Source organism: Lycium barbarum, chromosome 8 (assembly GCF_019175385.1).
Source record: "Lycium barbarum isolate Lr01 chromosome 8, ASM1917538v2, whole genome shotgun sequence".
Classification (NCBI taxonomy): Eukaryota; Viridiplantae; Streptophyta; class Magnoliopsida; order Solanales; family Solanaceae; genus Lycium; species Lycium barbarum.
Window position 1 is genome coordinate 132028672 of NC_083344.1, and position 19211 is coordinate 132047882.

At 34.9% G+C, this 19211-nt stretch overlaps 2 protein-coding genes across 2 annotated transcripts; one reads left to right on the forward strand and one right to left on the reverse strand.

The window, feature by feature from the left end:
- Window positions 1–672: 672 nt before the first annotated feature.
- LOC132607536 (uncharacterized) lies at window positions 673–1526 on the reverse strand. The gene has a single exon (XM_060321547.1). It carries the CDS (start codon window positions 1456–1458, stop codon window positions 877–879), a length of 582 nt encoding a protein of 193 aa, XP_060177530.1. The 5' UTR covers window positions 1459–1526; the 3' UTR covers window positions 673–876.
- A 6048-nt stretch (window positions 1527–7574) lies between these two features.
- LOC132607537 (uncharacterized) lies at window positions 7575–17532 on the forward strand. The gene is made up of 8 exons (XM_060321548.1): window positions 7575–8090; window positions 9911–10279; window positions 10353–10612; window positions 12792–12933; window positions 13433–13804; window positions 13940–14071; window positions 14825–14953; window positions 15037–17532. Exons 1-8 carry the CDS (start codon window positions 7944–7946, stop codon window positions 17272–17274), a joined length of 3789 nt encoding a protein of 1262 aa, XP_060177531.1. The 5' UTR covers window positions 7575–7943; the 3' UTR covers window positions 17275–17532.
- The last annotated feature ends 1679 nt before the right edge of the window (window positions 17533–19211 follow it).

Sequence of the window (19211 nt, forward strand, 5' to 3'; positions counted from 1 at the left end):
GAGGGTCAATCGGAAACAGCCTCCCTACCCAGGTAGGGGTAAGGCTGCGTACATCTTACCCTCCCCAGACCCCACTATTGTGGGGCTGCGTACATCTTACCCTCCCCAGACCCCACTATTGTGGGATTACACTGGGTAGTGACCAGCCAACCAGATTCAAATAGATCTATTAATTGGTCTTTGAATCAGGCACTGGAAATAACCCAGCTCCAGTGAAAACTTCTGTAAATAAAAAAATGCTACTGAACAATCAGTCATATCCTCATCAGGCAAAACTCTATGACTCATATTTTTGTTATTATGACTTACATGTCGAGGATCTATCGAAAACAGCCTCTCTACCCCCACAAAGATAGAGGGGTAAGGTCTGTGTACATCCTACCCTCCCCAGACCATGGGATTACATTGGGTATGTTGTTGCTGTTATGAATTACACATCTAACAGTAGCAAAATGGATCAATTAGCAACAACAAAGCTTATAATTCCCTCAAGTGTCAACCTTTACCTAAACAGGATTATTACAAAAAAAAAAAATATATATATATATATACCCAGTTCAGAATTCAGATAGATATATAAATTAAGCAATAACAGTCCATTAAGTAGGTAGAAAAAAAAAAGAGAAAAATATATAATATACCACCATAATTACCACTTACCAAACAGCAAAATAAGCAAAAGATCAAGTAAACATTAATTCAACAGAATTCAGTTACAACTCAAATTAATCAAAGTACTAATTATGAATTACAAATCTAACAGTAGAAAAATAAGCTTATGATTGCCTCTCAACCTTTAACTAGAAAAGATTATTACTCTTAGTCTCTTAACAATTATAAAATAAAAAAGAAAAACACCAAATTCAAACAGATCTATTAATTTGTCTTTGAATCAGGCATTGGAAACAACCCAGCTCCAGCAGATCCACGTGGCGGTGAGAACCCTAAAAACTTCTGCAAATTTGTCCTTATACTAATCGAACACAAAAAATACAAAAATGCCATTGAACAATCCGTCATATCATCACCAGGTAAACCTCTATGACTCATCTTTTGAACAATTTTAAAGGGTATAAATGGTAATTTAGCAACAACTTTCCCTTCAAATAAACTATTTAAAAACCCGAATACCATAAACAACACAACCGCAACAACAAACCCTGATTTGAATTTAAATAGCGATAAATCTCGGGTCGATTCTTTTAAGGATGTTTCGACCCGATCTATTTTTTTGGTTTTTGATTTCTTTGTTTGGATTGATGGGATTGGTTCGTTTGTTTTCATTGTTTCGAGTTTTTTTGAAGCTTTATCGATTGTGGATTTGAGAGATTTGTATGAAGTTGTACGGTAAATTAAGAGATATGAAATTGCTTCACATATTATTGCTGTGCATATTGAAATTCCAACAAGTGTTAAGCTATCTGAGTATTTGAAATTGGAGAGGAAGGTGGTTGCCATTGTTGATAGGTTAGAGAGAGAGTTGATTTGTGGATTGGTGAATTTTTCAGAGAAGAAAAGAGGTTAAAAGAATCTTAAGGGACCATTTTTATAATTTTTTTTGTTTGAGAAAATGATAAAGATGGTCCGTTATAATTGAGCGTATGTTCGAAATAGTCCCTCAAGTCTTGCTATTTGTTTGTTACATCCCTGTCTGTTCTTTCAAGCCAGCTTTTATCGAAAATAATGCTTATGTTGTTGTTGTAGTCCCTTAAGTATGGAGCATAATAATTTTTTAGTTGTTTAAGTTTGTTAAAAGTTTAACACTTTTAATCTTCGTTAAATATATAATACTAATTTGTGTTCTTTAGATTTGACGGAAACAGTGAAAGAAAAAGTCTTTAACTATAAATACTAAGAAAGTTTCATACAAAGCTAAAATATGTAACACAAAAAACTACACTAAATACGTAAATGATATAACAAATAACAAAAATTACACTTAAAAGTTGTACCAAGTTCTATAAATAAACTTTAAAAAAAAAAAAAAACAGAAACTACACAAATGGTACCTCTAAATGTGATTTCCAGCTAATTTCATTTCCCCCGCATTATTTCAGTCAAATATAATAGACAGAGTTTGTTAAATATTTTATAGAGACTAAAAGTGTTAATTTTTGACAAATTCAAAGGACTAACTGTTAGGTGCATACTTCAAGAACTATTTTAGACCTATCCTCAAATATAAGGGACTATTTTTGTCATTTTCTCTAACAAAAAATGAAGATGCCATTGATGATGATAGGAGAAAGAGAGAGTTCATATGTGGAGTTCATATGTGGATGCTGAATGGAAGAGAAGAAAAATAGGCAAAAAGGATCTCTAGTTCTTAACGACGAGAAACGATTTTTTTCTTCTTTTTTATAGTATAATATAATAATTTAAGGGGTCGTTTTGTATGAGAAAAGGGGGATATGGACTAAGTATGAATAAATTTATACCGTCAGTCAAATACAATATACATTTAGTTTCACATTTAATTATTGTATATCTCACCTTATTCTATCAAATTTGAGATTATTTTCTCCTGTCTCCTAGGTGGGATATTAGTCCAAAAATTATAATTTCAAAACTATAATTCTAGAATAATTTAGTAGGCGATCCAAACTACTCTATGTGTATAATTTAAGTGGTTGTTTGATTCGCGAACTAAATTATCACGCTGTTATGATCTGGGGATTATAATTCTTCGCTAATTTATCTCACTTGAAAGGGAATTCCAAATACGATAGAAATTTAATTTCAAACTTAATCCTCAAATTTTCACCTTATTCTGTGTACCAAACGACCCGTAGAGCCTTATTTACGGGTAAATACCGAAAAAGAAACAAATTCCTTTTGTTGATAACTCATTTGAGTCATTGAAAGTTGAAGCACACGGTGATCATCATGACTTTTTAGTTTCTTTTTCAAAGTTCTTATAATAGTAGTTAGTTAACTTTTTGAGAAAATAAATAACTATCCCGAAATTTGATTCTTATTTTCAATTACATGTTTAATTTTACGGGAGATCTATTTTTCTTTTAGATTTTTTACAATAGAGTAAATATCAGCGTGAGATAGGATAATTAAATGTTTGACACACAATGATATAAACGCATTGTCACGTGTAATTAGTATTTCTTATCTTTTTTTCTTATTCTATTCTATTTTCTTTTTCTTTTCTTTTTTTTTTTGGTCATCACCGTGTGCTTCCTGTCCCTTCAACATAGGAACGATCGAAAAATTTATCATCGACGAGCTTTATCATCATCATTGACCATTATATTTTAGATCGTCCGCTTATATTTTTATCTCTCTATTTTTACCTTCACCATTATCTCCTAAAAGTTTCATGAAAACGGGGGGGGGGGGGGGGGGGGGGGGAATATAATTAGGAGACTGTATAGGGTAAAATCCGTCGAGACCAAGTGGACGTATCAAAGGATGACACGTGGCGATGATAACATGTCAAATTTGAGTCAGCAAGCGAGGGGCTTCTGGAAAAGCATAACTACACTTCGGAGGGGCAAAGGCGGAGCCAGGATTTGAAGCTTGTGGGTTTGGGGATTCTAATTCTTTAAAATTACTGGGTTCTAAATTAATAATTTGTACATGTTCAACAAAAAAATTAATATAAATATATGGTTCGAATCGAAGCTACTGGCTTTGGCCGAACCCACGCCCGAAGGGCTGGCTCCGGCCCTGCGAAAAAGTAACTTGACAGCCGCTACCAGAGACAGAAACTACAACGAGTCCGGAGAACCATGCCAATTCACCGGTCAAACGTTATCCAATGTGCAACCGTTACAAGAAACCCCAAGTCCTTCTCCAATCTTAGATGTGCATTATTGCCCTTCATTGTCATAATCTTAAATCTCTTTATTCCCTTTGACATTAATATTGATAATGAAGAGGGCATGATTTGTGGATCATGCGCCACATAACTCTAGTATAAATATATGTGTTCATCTCATTGTAAGAATCATCTGAAACATCATACAACAACACATAGTATTCATATTATTGTTAGCATTTGCTATTTCTTGCTTAATTCGTAGTGTTTATAGTGATTCACCGTCCAAAGAGTCTAGCTCAAAGCCTCTCCAAGGTCCACGCTATAGAGCAAACTACGCTTTACTTTCATTTGTCTTGTTAATTATTACTTGCTATTTCATAATTTCGGTTACATTGATTCACGTGTCCCTGACCACGTACACAAATTCAATTGTAATGATTTTTCGTGTAAACAGAGATGCATAGTTACCACATATTATTAACTCTGTCATCTCTTCACCATGTTACCTTCGGTGATCCATAGCAACAGAACATGTTAATCACCGTCCCTTGGTGATGATGTGGTGGAGGAGAGAAAAGGAAAAGGAAAAGAAAAGAAAAAAAGTAAATGAAAAAAAAAATAAAAAAAAAATTAATATTTAATAAAAGAAATGTTTAAAAAATTTAACATAAGTTGTGCTATTAATTCGCCTATGGGATTACGGTATGTTGTTATTGTATGCTTTTAATTCTCTCAAAGAACGTAACCTCAATGTTTAAAAGATTAATTTAATTCAAGATCTCTCAAAAGTACAATACGACCTCTAAAAGATCAGGTATAATGATTATGAAAATGGTAACTCTACAAATATAGTTTAGAAAGAGATGCAATATTGGAGTTGTGGTATTTTCTGACATTAGATTGCATTATATGTGCTACCCATTTCGCCACAATGACAACACTATTTAGTGAATGATATATAAGCTTCTAACCTGGTGTTATGACAACATTGTCACCTCACCCTGGTCAACACAGTCCAATTGGTGGCCTATTTCATTAGCAGCCCAAAGCATCAAAATGATTTACGTTATACTGCACATTAGCGTATTTTTTAAGTTAAAATATATCAGTCTAATTTAATATTTAATAGCAGATTAGTTATTATTTTTATCAGGTTACTAATTAAAATTGTCTTAAAATTTTACTTGCAATTTAATCGCTTATATTGTACCATGAGTATTAGTTTTGAGAAATTAAATATTAATATAATTAATAGCTTTCCTTAAAGATTTGCATTCCCTTTCTTACAAGATTTTAGAGACAGATAATATTACTAAATTATAAGTAGCTCAATATATTAAAAAGCAAAGACTAAAAAAGTCATTAGATGAACAAATAATAAGATATAACAATATTTTACTTGTATTTCTCATTTATTTTAAGAATCAACTATACATATTATCATCCTTTTCAAATGAAAAGAAAAAATAAGAACTGGAAATAGTTAAAATCGTGTTATTTATCAAAGTTAGAAAAAAATTATTAATAACAATACTCTTCTTGTTAAGCCGACTTCACAAGGTGGGGGTAAGGTCTGCGTACGCTCTATCCTCCCAAACCCCACCTGATGGAATTATACAGAATATATTGTTGTCTGCTGTTGTACTTCTTGTTAACAATGCAGCAGATTAGTTCCAAACAACATTGTTCATTCCAAAACCAATATTTTAGCATGTAACAAATAAATATAATCGAAACATCAATTTACTGGGTTTTACTATATAATCTAAACATCGATTTACTAGGTTTTACTTCTTTGTCAGGCAAAATTTCACATATAAGAAAATGAAATATCATTGTAGTTTGTGCTAAAAAAAAAAAAAGTACTCCACAGTTATAAAATGTCTCAACAACCAGTTCAAAGTTTTCTCTCTCAACTTTTTGCACAAGAAATTAATCACATGGTTGCAAATATATGAAATAAATTCATGAATAGTACTAATTGTTTCATATATACACACATATATCCCAAGGAGTAATCAATTCCAAATTGCATGTTTGGAATCTTACGTAGGTGATTCTTTTATTCAAATTCAATAATTGACTCATCCAGTTGTTTTAACTTATATAAATAATAAATAATAACCTTTACAAAAATAAATAAATGATAGCAAAAAATAAAAACAATATACTTCATCTATTCCATTTATAGGTATCAATATTTAGAGTCAAACAAATTTTCTTTCTAAATGATTTTTTCAAAAACATTTTAAATGTTTTCAATTATACAATTTTCTGATTTATAATAATTTTCATACAATTACAAATACGTATATTTTATTTCATAAAAGTATAATCAATTACATAATTAAATGTTCTAATTTTCGTATTTCAATCTCGATCATAGTTGGTGACATGATGACAAAAGGAACCGTGATCGAAACCCCAATAACCACAACTTTTTTGTTGATGAGAGGGAGTAGTTAAAATAGAAATCTAATAAATTCACAAATAATTACCAAATTGTCTATTTACTATATCAAGTATTTTGATTTACTACCATTTGTTATTACATGACATTTATACTCTGACCATTTGTGATTTCAAAATATAATCAAACGTAGATGTGCTTGTTTGAACTTTTTCCAACCGAAACTCTTAGATATGTAATATCGCATCCACTTAACCCATTGCGGAATTTAGTTAATACTAGAGATAAAGTAGGGTAAGGTCTACCTACACTATACCTTTTCCAAACCCCACTTGTGGTATCATATTGTGTATGTTGTTGTTGTTGTTGTTGTTGATGTTGAGAGATAAATACGAGATCACGTGTTAACAGCCTTAAAATAAATCGGAGGACAAAATTACGATTTTTTTTTATAGATGGATAAATTTGAACCCCGATAAACTTTGTTTTGGACTTTTTCCCATAAAACGATAAGCATCAGTTTGCAATTTTAACCCTTGCAAAAAGCTAATGTGTTGGTTCCTCCCCAATCTCGATTTTCTTTGATCCTTTTTATTTGAATTTCAGTCTTAGTTTCTCAGTATATTACATTCAATCCGATGTTTACACGATTTTAATCGGACTGAATGTGATTAAACTTTAGATTTATTCATAAAACATATCTAAGTTTCAATCTATGATTATTAGGAAAAAATCGTTGCTTATTTTGTTGTAATCTGATTTCGGTCAAATTTTGTCATTCGTTGTGCTACATGACATTTATAGTGATGCCTTTAACATATAGTTTTGTATTTATTCTTATACCTAAATGAGCGCTGATATAAGGCATACCAAAAAGGTGGTTTTAAAACAAAATCAAGCATAAACAGGATCATTTGAACTTTTTTTTCTTCAGAAATAATTAGATGTATACTATCGCATCCATCGTCGTGGAATGTCGTTAGTATGAAAGACAAATACGAGACGATATGTTAACCGTATTAATATAAATCAAGCGATAAAATTAATAAATTTCTATAAAATGGATAAACTATTTTCCGATCAAACAAATTAAGTTTCAATTTTGCAATTTTAACCCCTAAAAAAATCCAAACTGTTCTTTCCTCCCCCATCTCCAAAAAAGCTCCCTAACATCTTTTCAACAAGACAATATGTTAACCGCATTAAAATAAATCGAAGCATAAACTTAATTTTTTGTATTAATGGATAAACTTGGACCCCTGATAATTTTTTTTTTTTGGACATTTTCCCATAAAACAAATTACGTTTCAATATTGCAATTTTAACCCCTACAAAAGATCCAAAATGTTATTTCCACCATCATCTAATAAAAGCTTCCTAAAATCTCCTCTCTGCAAATTTTGTACGTACATAAATACATCTACACATTTGCACACCAAATCTCATCAAAACGAAAACCTCTATTATCTTCCATTTCCCCTTTTTTTAATTTTCCCTTTAATATTTCTATCTAAATTCTAAAATTTTCTTCGATCCTTTTTAAATCAAATTTCACTCTACAAATACTTTAAATCCGATGTTTACATGATTTTAATCGGATTGAAATATGATTAAACTTTAGATTTATTTATATTTAAATTTTCGATCTATGATTGTTGGGTGAAAAAATCGATGATTATTCAATTTATTTTGTTGAATTGATTAATTGGATTTGTGGTTGAGTCAAAATAGAAGCACAAAATAAAAATAAAAATAAAAATGCCAGGGTTAGCACAGAGAAATAATGATGATGAAGAAGAATATGTGAATGAAACGGTGTCGTTTAATGCGTGTAGTAAATCGATTTCGAGTAATGGATTTTGGTCAAAGCATCGTCAAGATATCAGCAATAATCAGCTACTGAAGGTAGTTAATTGGATTGGATTACTTAATTAATATATATATATATATATATATATATATATATATATATATATTTGTATAATTTATTGTTTTTATTAGTGAATTAATTTAGTTATGTTTGAGGAATTAATTGTTTTATGGAGTTCTAAGTGATATATGTAAGTGTTAGTAATGTAATTGGATTAGTGAATATATATATATTTGTTGAATTTATTGATTTTTTGGATGTGTTTTTATTAGTGAATTTTTAGTTATGTTTGGAGATTTTTGAGAAATTAATTGTTTTATGGAGTTTTAAGTGATATATGTAATTGTTAGTAAATGTAATTGGATTAGTTCTTATTGGTGTGAATATATTTGTTGAATTTATTGTTTTTTTTAATGAGTTTTGATTAGTGAATTAAATCTTTTCTGGAGTTCCAAGTGATATATGTAATTGTTAGTAAATGCGGTTAAATTGGTTAGCTTACTGTCTTGTTTGTTAGTAGGTTTTTAAATGTTAATGAGCTACTGTTTGTTGCGAGTGTTTGACTGGACATGGAGTTAACAACAACAACGACATACCGAGTGTAGTCCCACAAGTGGGGTCTGGGGAGGGTAGGATGGGCGCAGACTTTACCCCCTTACTTTTATGGGGTAGAGAGGTTGTTTTGGATAGATCCTTGGCTCGAAAAAAGACACGGATGTGAAGCATGGTATCGAGATGAATGGACGTGGAGTTATGATGTTAGTTTGATTTATATAGTGTATTTAGTGTAATTGAAGAAAATATTGAAGTAGTAGTAGGTAAAAGGTTAGTTTGGTAGAGAAGAGATAACATTAGTGGTTTAAATTTGAATTGTTTAATGAAATGTGAAAGTTGTATAAAAATGAAACGGCATCCAACAAATTTCAAATGTCCCAAAATGGAAAGAATGTTACCGTTAAATAAGTTGGACGCGCTAAAAAGATAGGGGTGGGGATAGGGATTCTTTGAATTAATTACAACAACATACCTGGTGTAATCTCACAACTGGGGTCTGGGGAGGGTAGGATAGCATGTACGTAGACCTCATCTCTATCTTTGTGAGGTAGAGAGGCTGGGTTCCTTGAATTAATTAACTTTCAGTAATTTTGGGATAACATTAGGAGATTACACTGAAGCTGTATCGCGACAAGCTTTCATGAAACTACCATTAATTACTTACCAATCTGCTTTCAATAGGTGTAGTTGTCTCTTGAAAATATTCTTTAACGTCAAATAAAAATGAGACACGCTACTAACTTCTTGAGAACCTTCCTTATTTATCTTTCCCCTCTTACTTGATTAGTGCTGGTCGATACGCGCTCAAACAGCCGTTATATTAAAGTGAGATTAGTCAGGATACAACACTGGCACATTTAGAAGAATGCTCATCTGTGAATCAAGTGCTATGTAGTATTTTGTTTGGATAGGTTGGTTATCTATCCTCCAGGGTTTTGGTTTAATGGGAAGGACACAGCGGGAGATGTGTCGATTGAGTGCACATCATGAGTTTGAGCCTTGCCATTGACACGAAGCTGGTATTTAAGTGGAGCAGAGTAGAAGGGAGGGTTTTACTTTCCCGAGTTTCGTACATGTGAGAACAATTATTGTCGGGTCAATAAATCACGACTCATAGGGTATTTATCGGTTGTCAAAGGAAGAGAAAAAAAAAAAAACTTGGTTACCTTATATTCCATTGTTATTTTTGGCCTCTCTTGATTTTTATTTTACTGTAGTTTTAGTTGCTTTAATATCAAACGGGAATATCATCTGGTTATAATAGCTAGTAAATTTTAAAGATTTCTTGGTTGTATTATAGTTCTGGAGTGAGCTATCACCACAAGCTCGGCAGGATCTTCTAAGGATTGATAAACAAACCCTCTTTGAGCAAGCTCGTAAGAACATGTACTGTTCTAGATGCAATGGGTTACTGCTTGAAGGTTATCACCAAATTGTCATTTATGGAAAGTCTTTGCAGCATGAGGATGCAGTTGTTCACCGTCCTTGCGGCAGAATAGGTACCTTGAAGGATCAATGTGATGGAGAGTTGCGTGCAACAACAGGGTCTGAGTATGACGTTCAAGATCCATCTGTTCATCCTTGGGGAGGTCTAACCACAACACGAAATGGGATGCTTACCTTGTTGGATTGTTATCTATATGCCAAATCCCTGAAGGGACTTCAAAATGTAAATTTATTTTAGGTCATATATCTTTTCCTTCTTTTCGTTATTCGTTTTCTGAACCTTCCCTTTGAATCAGGTGTTTGACAGTTCACGTGCAAGGGAACGAGAGAGAGAACTGCTTTATCCTGATGCTTGTGGTGGAGGTGCTAGGGGCTGGATAAGCCAAGGGATGGCAACTTATGGAAGAGGGCATGGAACAAGAGAAACATGTGCTCTTCATACTACCAGACTTTCTGTAGATACACTGGTAGACTTTTGGACTGCCCTTGGCGAAGAGACACGACAGTCTCTTCTGAAAATGAAGGAAGAGGACTTTATGGAAAGGCTCATGTACCGGTGTGTATAAGGCCCTTTCTTCAGCTTGCTCTCCTTTAAAAACTTACTCTTATCCCCTCTGTTTGTCTTATCCATTAAATATAATTCAAACCTTAGATGCGCTGAATTGGCAATTGTAATGAACTCTGGAATTGCAAGTATAATTGAGGGGTTCAATTACTTTGAAGTCTCATCCTATGAAGAACAATGGTCTGTAGATCAGATGGCTTCCGGATTTGTACCATTCAAAGTCTGGTCTTAGCACTTGTCTTCTTTAAGTTAAGAAGCTATATGAACCAACTCGAGGACCATGTCCACATTGAAATCAAGATATGATGGAGTTTCAGGATGGAGTTTCACTTGAGTTATAATCTATCTTAAAAGGTGAATGATTGGTATTAAATATAGAGAAGTTTATAAAAACGATAATTTCACTTGCTTGAAAGGGATAGATCTCGCTTTTCCGTCATCAATAGCACATGGAGGCCTTTCTCCTGATAATGTGCCAGATTATAGAACTCTAGCTGGAGTAGGTAGCTCCAATAAATTCATATTATGGGTTTCTTTCAAAGAATGCACCTTCAGGGTGATATATGTGGTTTGCTGCCTTGGGTTTTGGAAGAGTCTGAAGTGTCAGTCTCCACCTTTATAATCTTTTCCTTCTCAAAGTTACTGATGTGTATGAAGATTCGAACTTTTGCCCGGCTATTTTTGAAAAAATAAATAAGAAAAATCAGTTGTAAAGCTGTCTAAGTTTATGCTTATTAAGGACTTTCTTCTTGGCTCTGGAAAGCTGTTCTGGTGACTAACTTAATGATAGTTTGTTCCAATTGCATATGGTGAAGGAATGTTGGCACAATAATTAGTGTTCCATTAAGTTTCTTATATGCACTACATCTTGTCTTGCTTGGAGTTTGTTTATTTTCTGTACAAAATTTTGGAATATAAAGATTAAATAAAAAGATGACCCCATCCCCCTCCCTTTTTATTGTTGGGGCCTGGGAGTATATACTGGTCTTCTATTAGCTTCCCCAAGTTTGAGGATTTACACATTTGACAACTAAATACGCTTTCATTTGCTTGATGGTTGTGAGTGTTTAATTTTCACGAGCCCACTTATACTAATTTGTCATGGGTTCAATTTTAGTATAAGTTTAATGGTACCAGATACCTTGCCTTCTTCTGTCTATGTTATTGTGATTTAGAGAAGTAATGGCATCATACATTAGGTCGTAGGTAGGTTCAGGAGCCTGCCAAGTTGTAAGTGGTGTGTCATTGCCGGTTGGTCTTTTTTGTTACTTTAGGTGTTTGGTAGTGGGTGTTGCAATTTGGGTTTCAGGAATGAATCAGATAATTTTTACTTCGTGATAAAATTATTGACATAACCTGTGTTTTTGGTAAACAGTCGCCCGGACCTGGTCATTGCGACCCCCTTTGTGAGAAGGCACCCCTTCTCCCGAAGTTACGGGGCTATTTTGCCGAGTTCCTTAGAGAGAGTTGTCTCGCGCCCCTAGGTATTCTCTACCTACCCACCTGTGTTGGTTTCAGGTACATGTACCTATTGCTCAAAGTCGTTTGAGCTTTTCCTGGGAGTATGGCACGGGTTACTTCAGCGCCGTAGCGCCTGGTATTCGAACATTGGCTCGAGGCATTTTCTCTCCCCCTTCTTACCCTGAAAAAGCAGGGACACCTTACATTCTTACTGTTTACCAATGAACAATGGTGGAAAAAGTTTGTAGATATAATGTGGTACAATTGTTGGGGAAATAAGTTTCTTTGGACTTTATTGTTATGGTTCAAAAAGTTAGGTTGGTATGGTCTAGAAACCTGCTAGAGTAGTGGTGTAATGTGCAAGAGCTGAACTGTTTCTCTTTCTGACCTGAAGCATCATCTAATCAGTGTTTTCCTTTTTAATCATAGACAACATATCTATAAGGGTCTTAATATCAGCAATGCTATGAGCATTTGATTCTACTTTTTACCATTCTGGAAGTTAATGTTCACACAAAAGTTCAGGTTATGATGTGGTATTATGTTCTAGGAAAAATCTAGACATGACATCTTTATGTTTGCGTGCTCTATGTTAGCAAATTTAATATCCAGTGAATTTATGAAACGAGATCTGTTCTAATATCTCTAATGTACTTCAAGGCAATTCCATCATGATTTACTTACTGTCAAAGTTTGTTGCTTCTTGCAGGTTTGATAGCAAGAGGTTTTGTAGAGATTGTAGAAGGAATGTTATCCGTGAATTCAAGGAGCTGAAGGAATTGAAACGCATGCGCAGAGAACCTCATTGCAGTAGTTGGTTTTGTGTTGCTGATGCAGCATTCCTGTATGAGGTGTGATTGATTCTTCAAGTTCATCTTTTTCATTGTTGATGTGGTGTGCAAAGTATGAAGTGAAAGAACCGCTAAATCTGTGCCCAATTTCATTTTTGCATGCATATCTTATAGGGACTGATATTGGCTTTTTATGCTGTTTTTATTATAGATTTAACTGATTTTAGCTATTCCTTCAACCCTTTTAATTTTTAGATTCATGGATTATTAGTAATTTTTTTTACCATTATGGTTAATAGTCTTTTATGCATATCATATCATTGATAGTATATCAGTTGTGAAAAAAGGACTCCAGAGAGTTAATCACTGACCCCAACTTCCCCCCTCCACTAGACCACCCCAGCTACCCACCAAACGTGGAATTAAAGGAGAGGAACAGGAAGACCTAAGATACTAATGCTACTGATTAAAAAATGCTACCACTCCTGGAGCTTAGTGCAGATAAAGTGAAAACGGCTGTTATATGCACCAAGATTAATGCTTTTACTCTCGTGTTCAGGTTTCTCACGACACAATTGTTGCTGATTGGCATCAGGCGTTCATTGATACCTTTGGGACATATCATCACTTTGAGTGGGCAGTTGGAACTGGAGAAGGAAAATGCGACATATTGGACTATGAAAATGTTGGCTTGAGTGGAAGAGTGCAAGTCAGTGGTCTAGACTTGAGCGGTTTCAACGCCTGCTATATCACTCTACGGGCATGGAAACTGGATGGTAGATGCACTGAACTTTCTGTCAAAGCTCATGCATTGAAGGGGCAACAATGTGTACACTGCAGGCTTGTGGTTGGGGATGGATTTGTTACAATAACAAGAGGGGAAAGCATTAGGAGGTTCTTTGAGCATGCTGAAGAGGCTGAAGAAGAAGAGGTTGTCAAGTTTGTTAGGCTTATTAACCATGCTTCTCTCTCCACTATGATTATCTATAATTGCTCCCTTGAATGCTTATATTCTTTATGTCAGGAATTCTCACCTTATGGATGTTGCTTGATGTTTTCTTTTCAGGATGACGATGCCATGGACAAGGATGGAAATGAACTGGATGGTGAATGCTCTCGTCCTCAAAAACATGCGAAGAGTCCTGAACTTGCTCGGGAATTTCTTCTAGATGCTGCAACAGTAATTTTTAAGGAGCAGGCAAGTCTCTCTTTTGCGTTTCTTGTCATTAAGCAGGTGCCTTAGTTGACTGTCAAGCTGCTGTTAGAGCGGCTCTACGTTGATCCTTTTTGCTCTTCAACTTATTTACTTTCTCATAATTATTAATAAAATACTGATTTTACTTTGTCGAATGCCTCTTAAGCAATAAAGAGGTTTATAATCTGCTAGATAAGCAAAGTGGACTAGAAATTGCTTGGAATTCTAGTTTCTTCCTTCCTGGCCATCTTTCTTGTCAGTATGTTGCCTGGCGAAGTAAAAGAATTAAATTCAATCATATACCTACATGACTCTTTAAGTTGAGGTTGGCTGTTGACTTAAGTAGAGGTTGGCTGTTGACTCTTTAAGCAGAGGTTGGCTGCTTTATTCTAAAACTTTTTTCTCCACGGAATCCACTTGCAGAGGATTTGAGGTTTAGATATTACTCTGCTTAATTCAGTTAAAAACTAGGCAAATCCAATCTTTGCTTTTCTCTGGGATTTCTAAAAATTGGAGAGCTAACACAATGTAATAATAGTAGCTTTATCTCTTTAATATCCTGCACTAATCTTTGCAAGTCTGGTTCTTCATTCCTTCTGTGATGGGGATTTGCTCTGATATACTTTACAATTAAATGAAGCTGCCTTGGAAAGTTGAGGTCTCCTTTTCTTGGACTGAGACTTTCTTAGACAATTGGATCTCAATTTATGGTCATTGTGGTGCTTGAAAGTGTTTTGACACTGAAAGTATTTGCAGGTTGAAAAAGCTTTTAGAGAAGGAACTGCACGGCAAAATGCACATAGCATATTTGTATGTCTTGCGTTGAAGTTGCTGGAGGAGCGTATTCATGTTGCCTGCAAGGACATTATTACTTTAGAAAAACAGGTATTAGAAGTTCTACTTGTGAGATTATTATGCCATTTCCAATTTCCAGAGGTATATTTCTGAGTCTTTCATGATCTGTTCAGATGAAACTTCTTGAGGAAGAAGAGAAAGAAAAGCGTGAAGAAGAAGAACGCAGGGAGAGGAGAAGGATAAAAGAAAAGGAAAAGAAGCTTCGGAGGAAGGAAAGATTAAGGGAAAAAGAAAAGGATAGAGAGAAGAAAAGTTGTGACTCAAACCAAAGTAATTTTGCCGATGATGATGTTTCAAAGGAGGAATCATCACCTAATGTTGATGAGGAGTCTAATCTGATGAGCTATACAGACTCGGTAAGTGAAGCAGGTGAACTTAATTTATCCAGCCCGTTATCCCCCAATGACGAAGATGATCTACTTTTGGATGGATATAATCACCCACATATGCAAATCCACTCTGATGATTATTTTGAGGAATCCAATATGAACGAGGGGAATGACTCATTTGCAACCGACCATGTGAGACATTCTGGGAGGTTGAAATTTCGAAAAGAATTCGAACCAGATTCAAGCCTGAAATGGTTCGATGGACGGCGGTTTTCTGTTGTTTCAGGCAGTGGAGGTGTGGCGAGCAAGTATGAGCCAAGACATCGCTGTGATAACTTTGAAGCTTCAAGGAGTACCAACAGGTTAAATAAGCAATTAAGAAGTAATGCTGCAAAATCCAGCATGAAAGATGGTGCCTCCAAGTTGGTTGAGAAGTTCAATGGTTCCAATAACAGGATGTATGACCGATACGACTCCTCTGCTTGCAGGTGTAACCAACACATTGATGACAGAGCTAAGCTGTACCCAAACCTGGCCAGAGGAATCGGGAACAACAAACCTGTGAATAAGGCAGGATGTGAATCAGATATCTCCAAGCCCTACTATGGAACCAAATATAATAATCAAGTTGAATATGTGCGTGAAAATTGTGTAAGACCCAAAAGCAAAATGGCTATACGTAATAATCTGTCCAGCAGAGATTCATCTGTTATTAAGAAAGTATGGGAACCAATGGAATTGCGAAAGAAATATCCACGGAGCAGCTCTGACTCTGATGTTACCTTGAGATCTTCAACATTCCAGATCGAGAGCACCGGAATTGATGAGCATCCTGAGCCATCTATTTCTAATAACTTGGGAGTATCCAGTCCTCTTCAGCTAAATGAAGAGAACGGCATACAAGAATTAAGAAAGTCTAGTTCTGAAACAAAAAGCAATTGTGCAAGTGGTTTTCACTTAGAAGATAAATCACTATGCTATGTGAAAGAAGTGGCTGAAGATGAAGTTGATTCATGTCTGATGCCGAGGTCTTCCTCTCAGAGGACTTTGGGTCTATCACAAAGCAGCTCTTCCAATTCTGATAATTGCTCATCGTGCCTTAGTGAGGGAGACAGTGCTACGTCCTTTTCAAATCCTCATAATTCAGAAACATCATCGACGTCCGATTCAGAAGAGTGCAGCAAAAACTCTGAAGGAAGAGAAACTTCTGAAATTATGCAGAATGGTTTTGCTGAATGTTACGAAGTTGCGCAAGACAAACAAAATGCTACCGACAGAGGTGAGCATGTCAGTTCCCTGACACCAAATTCTGCAGGAACAACTGTTTTGGGAAGTTTCCCTACCACAGTTGCTTCAAAAAATGCAAATGTGAATGGGACTCTTGGCATGCGACCTCAACCTGTGCGTCCACCAGTCCACAATCAAGGCACACACTTCCCAAGGTTTCAAGCTCCTCCAATGGATTACTATTATCAAACTTCACCTTCTTGGGCGACGGCTCCTGCAAATGGGTTCATGCCATTTCCTCATCCAAGTCATTATGTGTTTGCTAGTCCATTTTCATATGGTTTAAACGCGAATACCCATTTCATGCAACATGGTGCCCTTCAGCATCTAATCCCTCCACCTGTTAACCCTGGTCATATTCCTGTTTTTCAGTCGGTTGTTCCAACCAATGACAGCTGCACCAAGGAAAATCCCAAGGTAATGGTAGGTAGGTTAAAAGATCCTCATCATGAAGCTAATGTGCAAAGGATGGATGCAGTAGGGCAGCACACCATGGAGAAATCAACGACTGTTGGAGCTGCTGAAAATGAGGAGTCTAGAAATTCAGGCTTCTCTCTTTTCTCTTTCACACCCGATCCTTTTTCTTTAAAAGAAGGAATGGTGAGGAACGTATCTTCAAATCTGTCAGCCAATCACATAGTGGGTGAAAGTGGCTGCAATAAGAAAGAACCCATTGAAGAGTACAACCCATTTGCAAATCGAATCGAGTTTTCCTTTTCTGATATAGTTAGATAGAGAAGGTGGCTGCCTGCCTGAGATTTCAGTTTCTATTCTCTGCTGAGTGATGGAAGTTTGAGTACTTGTAATTAAGGTGCACAATAATCCACCTCAGGAAATTTTTTACCATGTGGTCATGATTTCCTTTTTATGGTTTGATTTGCTTTGAGTTTTTTAAATTGCTTTTCCCTGATGTAAGGAGAGTAAAGGTTGAGTTGAGAGGATCCCATAATTTCAAGTTTTCTTGATGCAATGAGTATTTGTCTTTACAGACTATTGTGGTATTTGGTTGGCAAGATATCCCTTATATTTAGAATCACAAAACCATGAATGATGTTATTCAGAACTTCTGATTTTGAGCACCCTTTATGTTGTTAAGGATTCAAGTTTTGTTAATGTCCAATTATATCAGGGAGGTATAATGTATTCTGCAAATTATTGAGCAGTGAAAGTTTATACAGAGATGTACTCGTTGAAGAATATCAACAAGTTAATTAGCTACTACTCAATCTCAAGTTAGAATCGGTTGTATGGATCAAACTGTATCCATTCCATTCTATTCAGCTCTATTTCATCCATTTCAACAAGAGTAATCTCAATTGAATTCTCTCTAGAATCTAAAGCTCACGCGTATATTCTTCTCTGCCTCCATTATGTTCTATTTCTTTTGAATTAAAAAAACGCTCTTGTTATTCCTATTCCGATATAGTAGTCCTTTCCAATTACAGAATTAGTCTATTAAGATTTGGTGACTCGCCTGTGTGAGGTTGCGCACATTTTCAGTTTCAAATTCGAATAAAGTAGGGAGGTGTTACAGTAGGCTGCAGAAGTGAAATTCATATAGCTGATTATAACTCAATTGAGATTAAGGCATAGTTATTATTGGTAAAAACTTATTCAACACCGGATATTTACATCAAATCAATATATGCATGACATGTATTTGCATATTCATTTCTACACTCTATTTGGATAGTTGTTACACATTGCTTCGTAATGTATTATATTATAATAAATTGTGTTGTATGGTACTGTATTGTTTTGATAGATACAACGTTTGGATGGATCGTATGATTTTCCGTCGTTACATAATGACACATCAGAAATTTCAAGGATAAACCTACCATAAAAATAGGGTACAAGGTAGAGTATAAAAAGGTAGGATAAATGATAAAATATGTTTATTAGAAGTAAAGAGAAAATGAGACCACGTTTAACCCGATAATGCAATTACTTTTTTTCATCTCTACTTAAAAAAAAAAAAGATGTCTTCACCTCTGGATTTCAATACTAAATTGGGTGCTTTACTTTGTATATGTTCAGTGGTCTTTTTAGCATATTATCTTAGCTTGAAACCTTTTCTTAGTAGTATTATTTTGATATTGCGTAGATCATTATCTTTATGTTGCTTCATTTATTTTGTATCTTGATATTTTTATCATCTTATTTTTCTTGCAATCCTGCATGACTACATTTCTTTTGAGCCGAGGGTTTATCGGAAACAAACTCTCTACCCTGCAAAGGTAGAATTAAGGTCTGCATACCTTCTGCCCTCCTAAAACCTCACTTGTGGAATTACACTAGGTAGGTCATAACTATAATCTTCGCTTGAAACCAGCTTAAGTACTGACCTGACTTACTTAACAACATAGGCTTGCAGAGGAAAGGCCTAGCCCTTAGAGCCGTACCACCAAGAAGAAGATCAAGAGAATCTCTACCATCAGGCTTTGAATCTGAGGTTGAGGTCTAGCCTCTCTTTTCAGTGGAAGTTGAGCTCGTCAACCAATTGGTAAAGGAGATGGTAATGTTGTTGTTTTTATATTTCAACATTAAGGTAGCACAAAGGACAATTTGTTTTGAAATATTATAAATATAGGAGTATATTATTACCTAAAAATAACAAGATTAACAAATGTCACAAACAAACCAAAACAAACCAAAGTACAAGGAAGTTA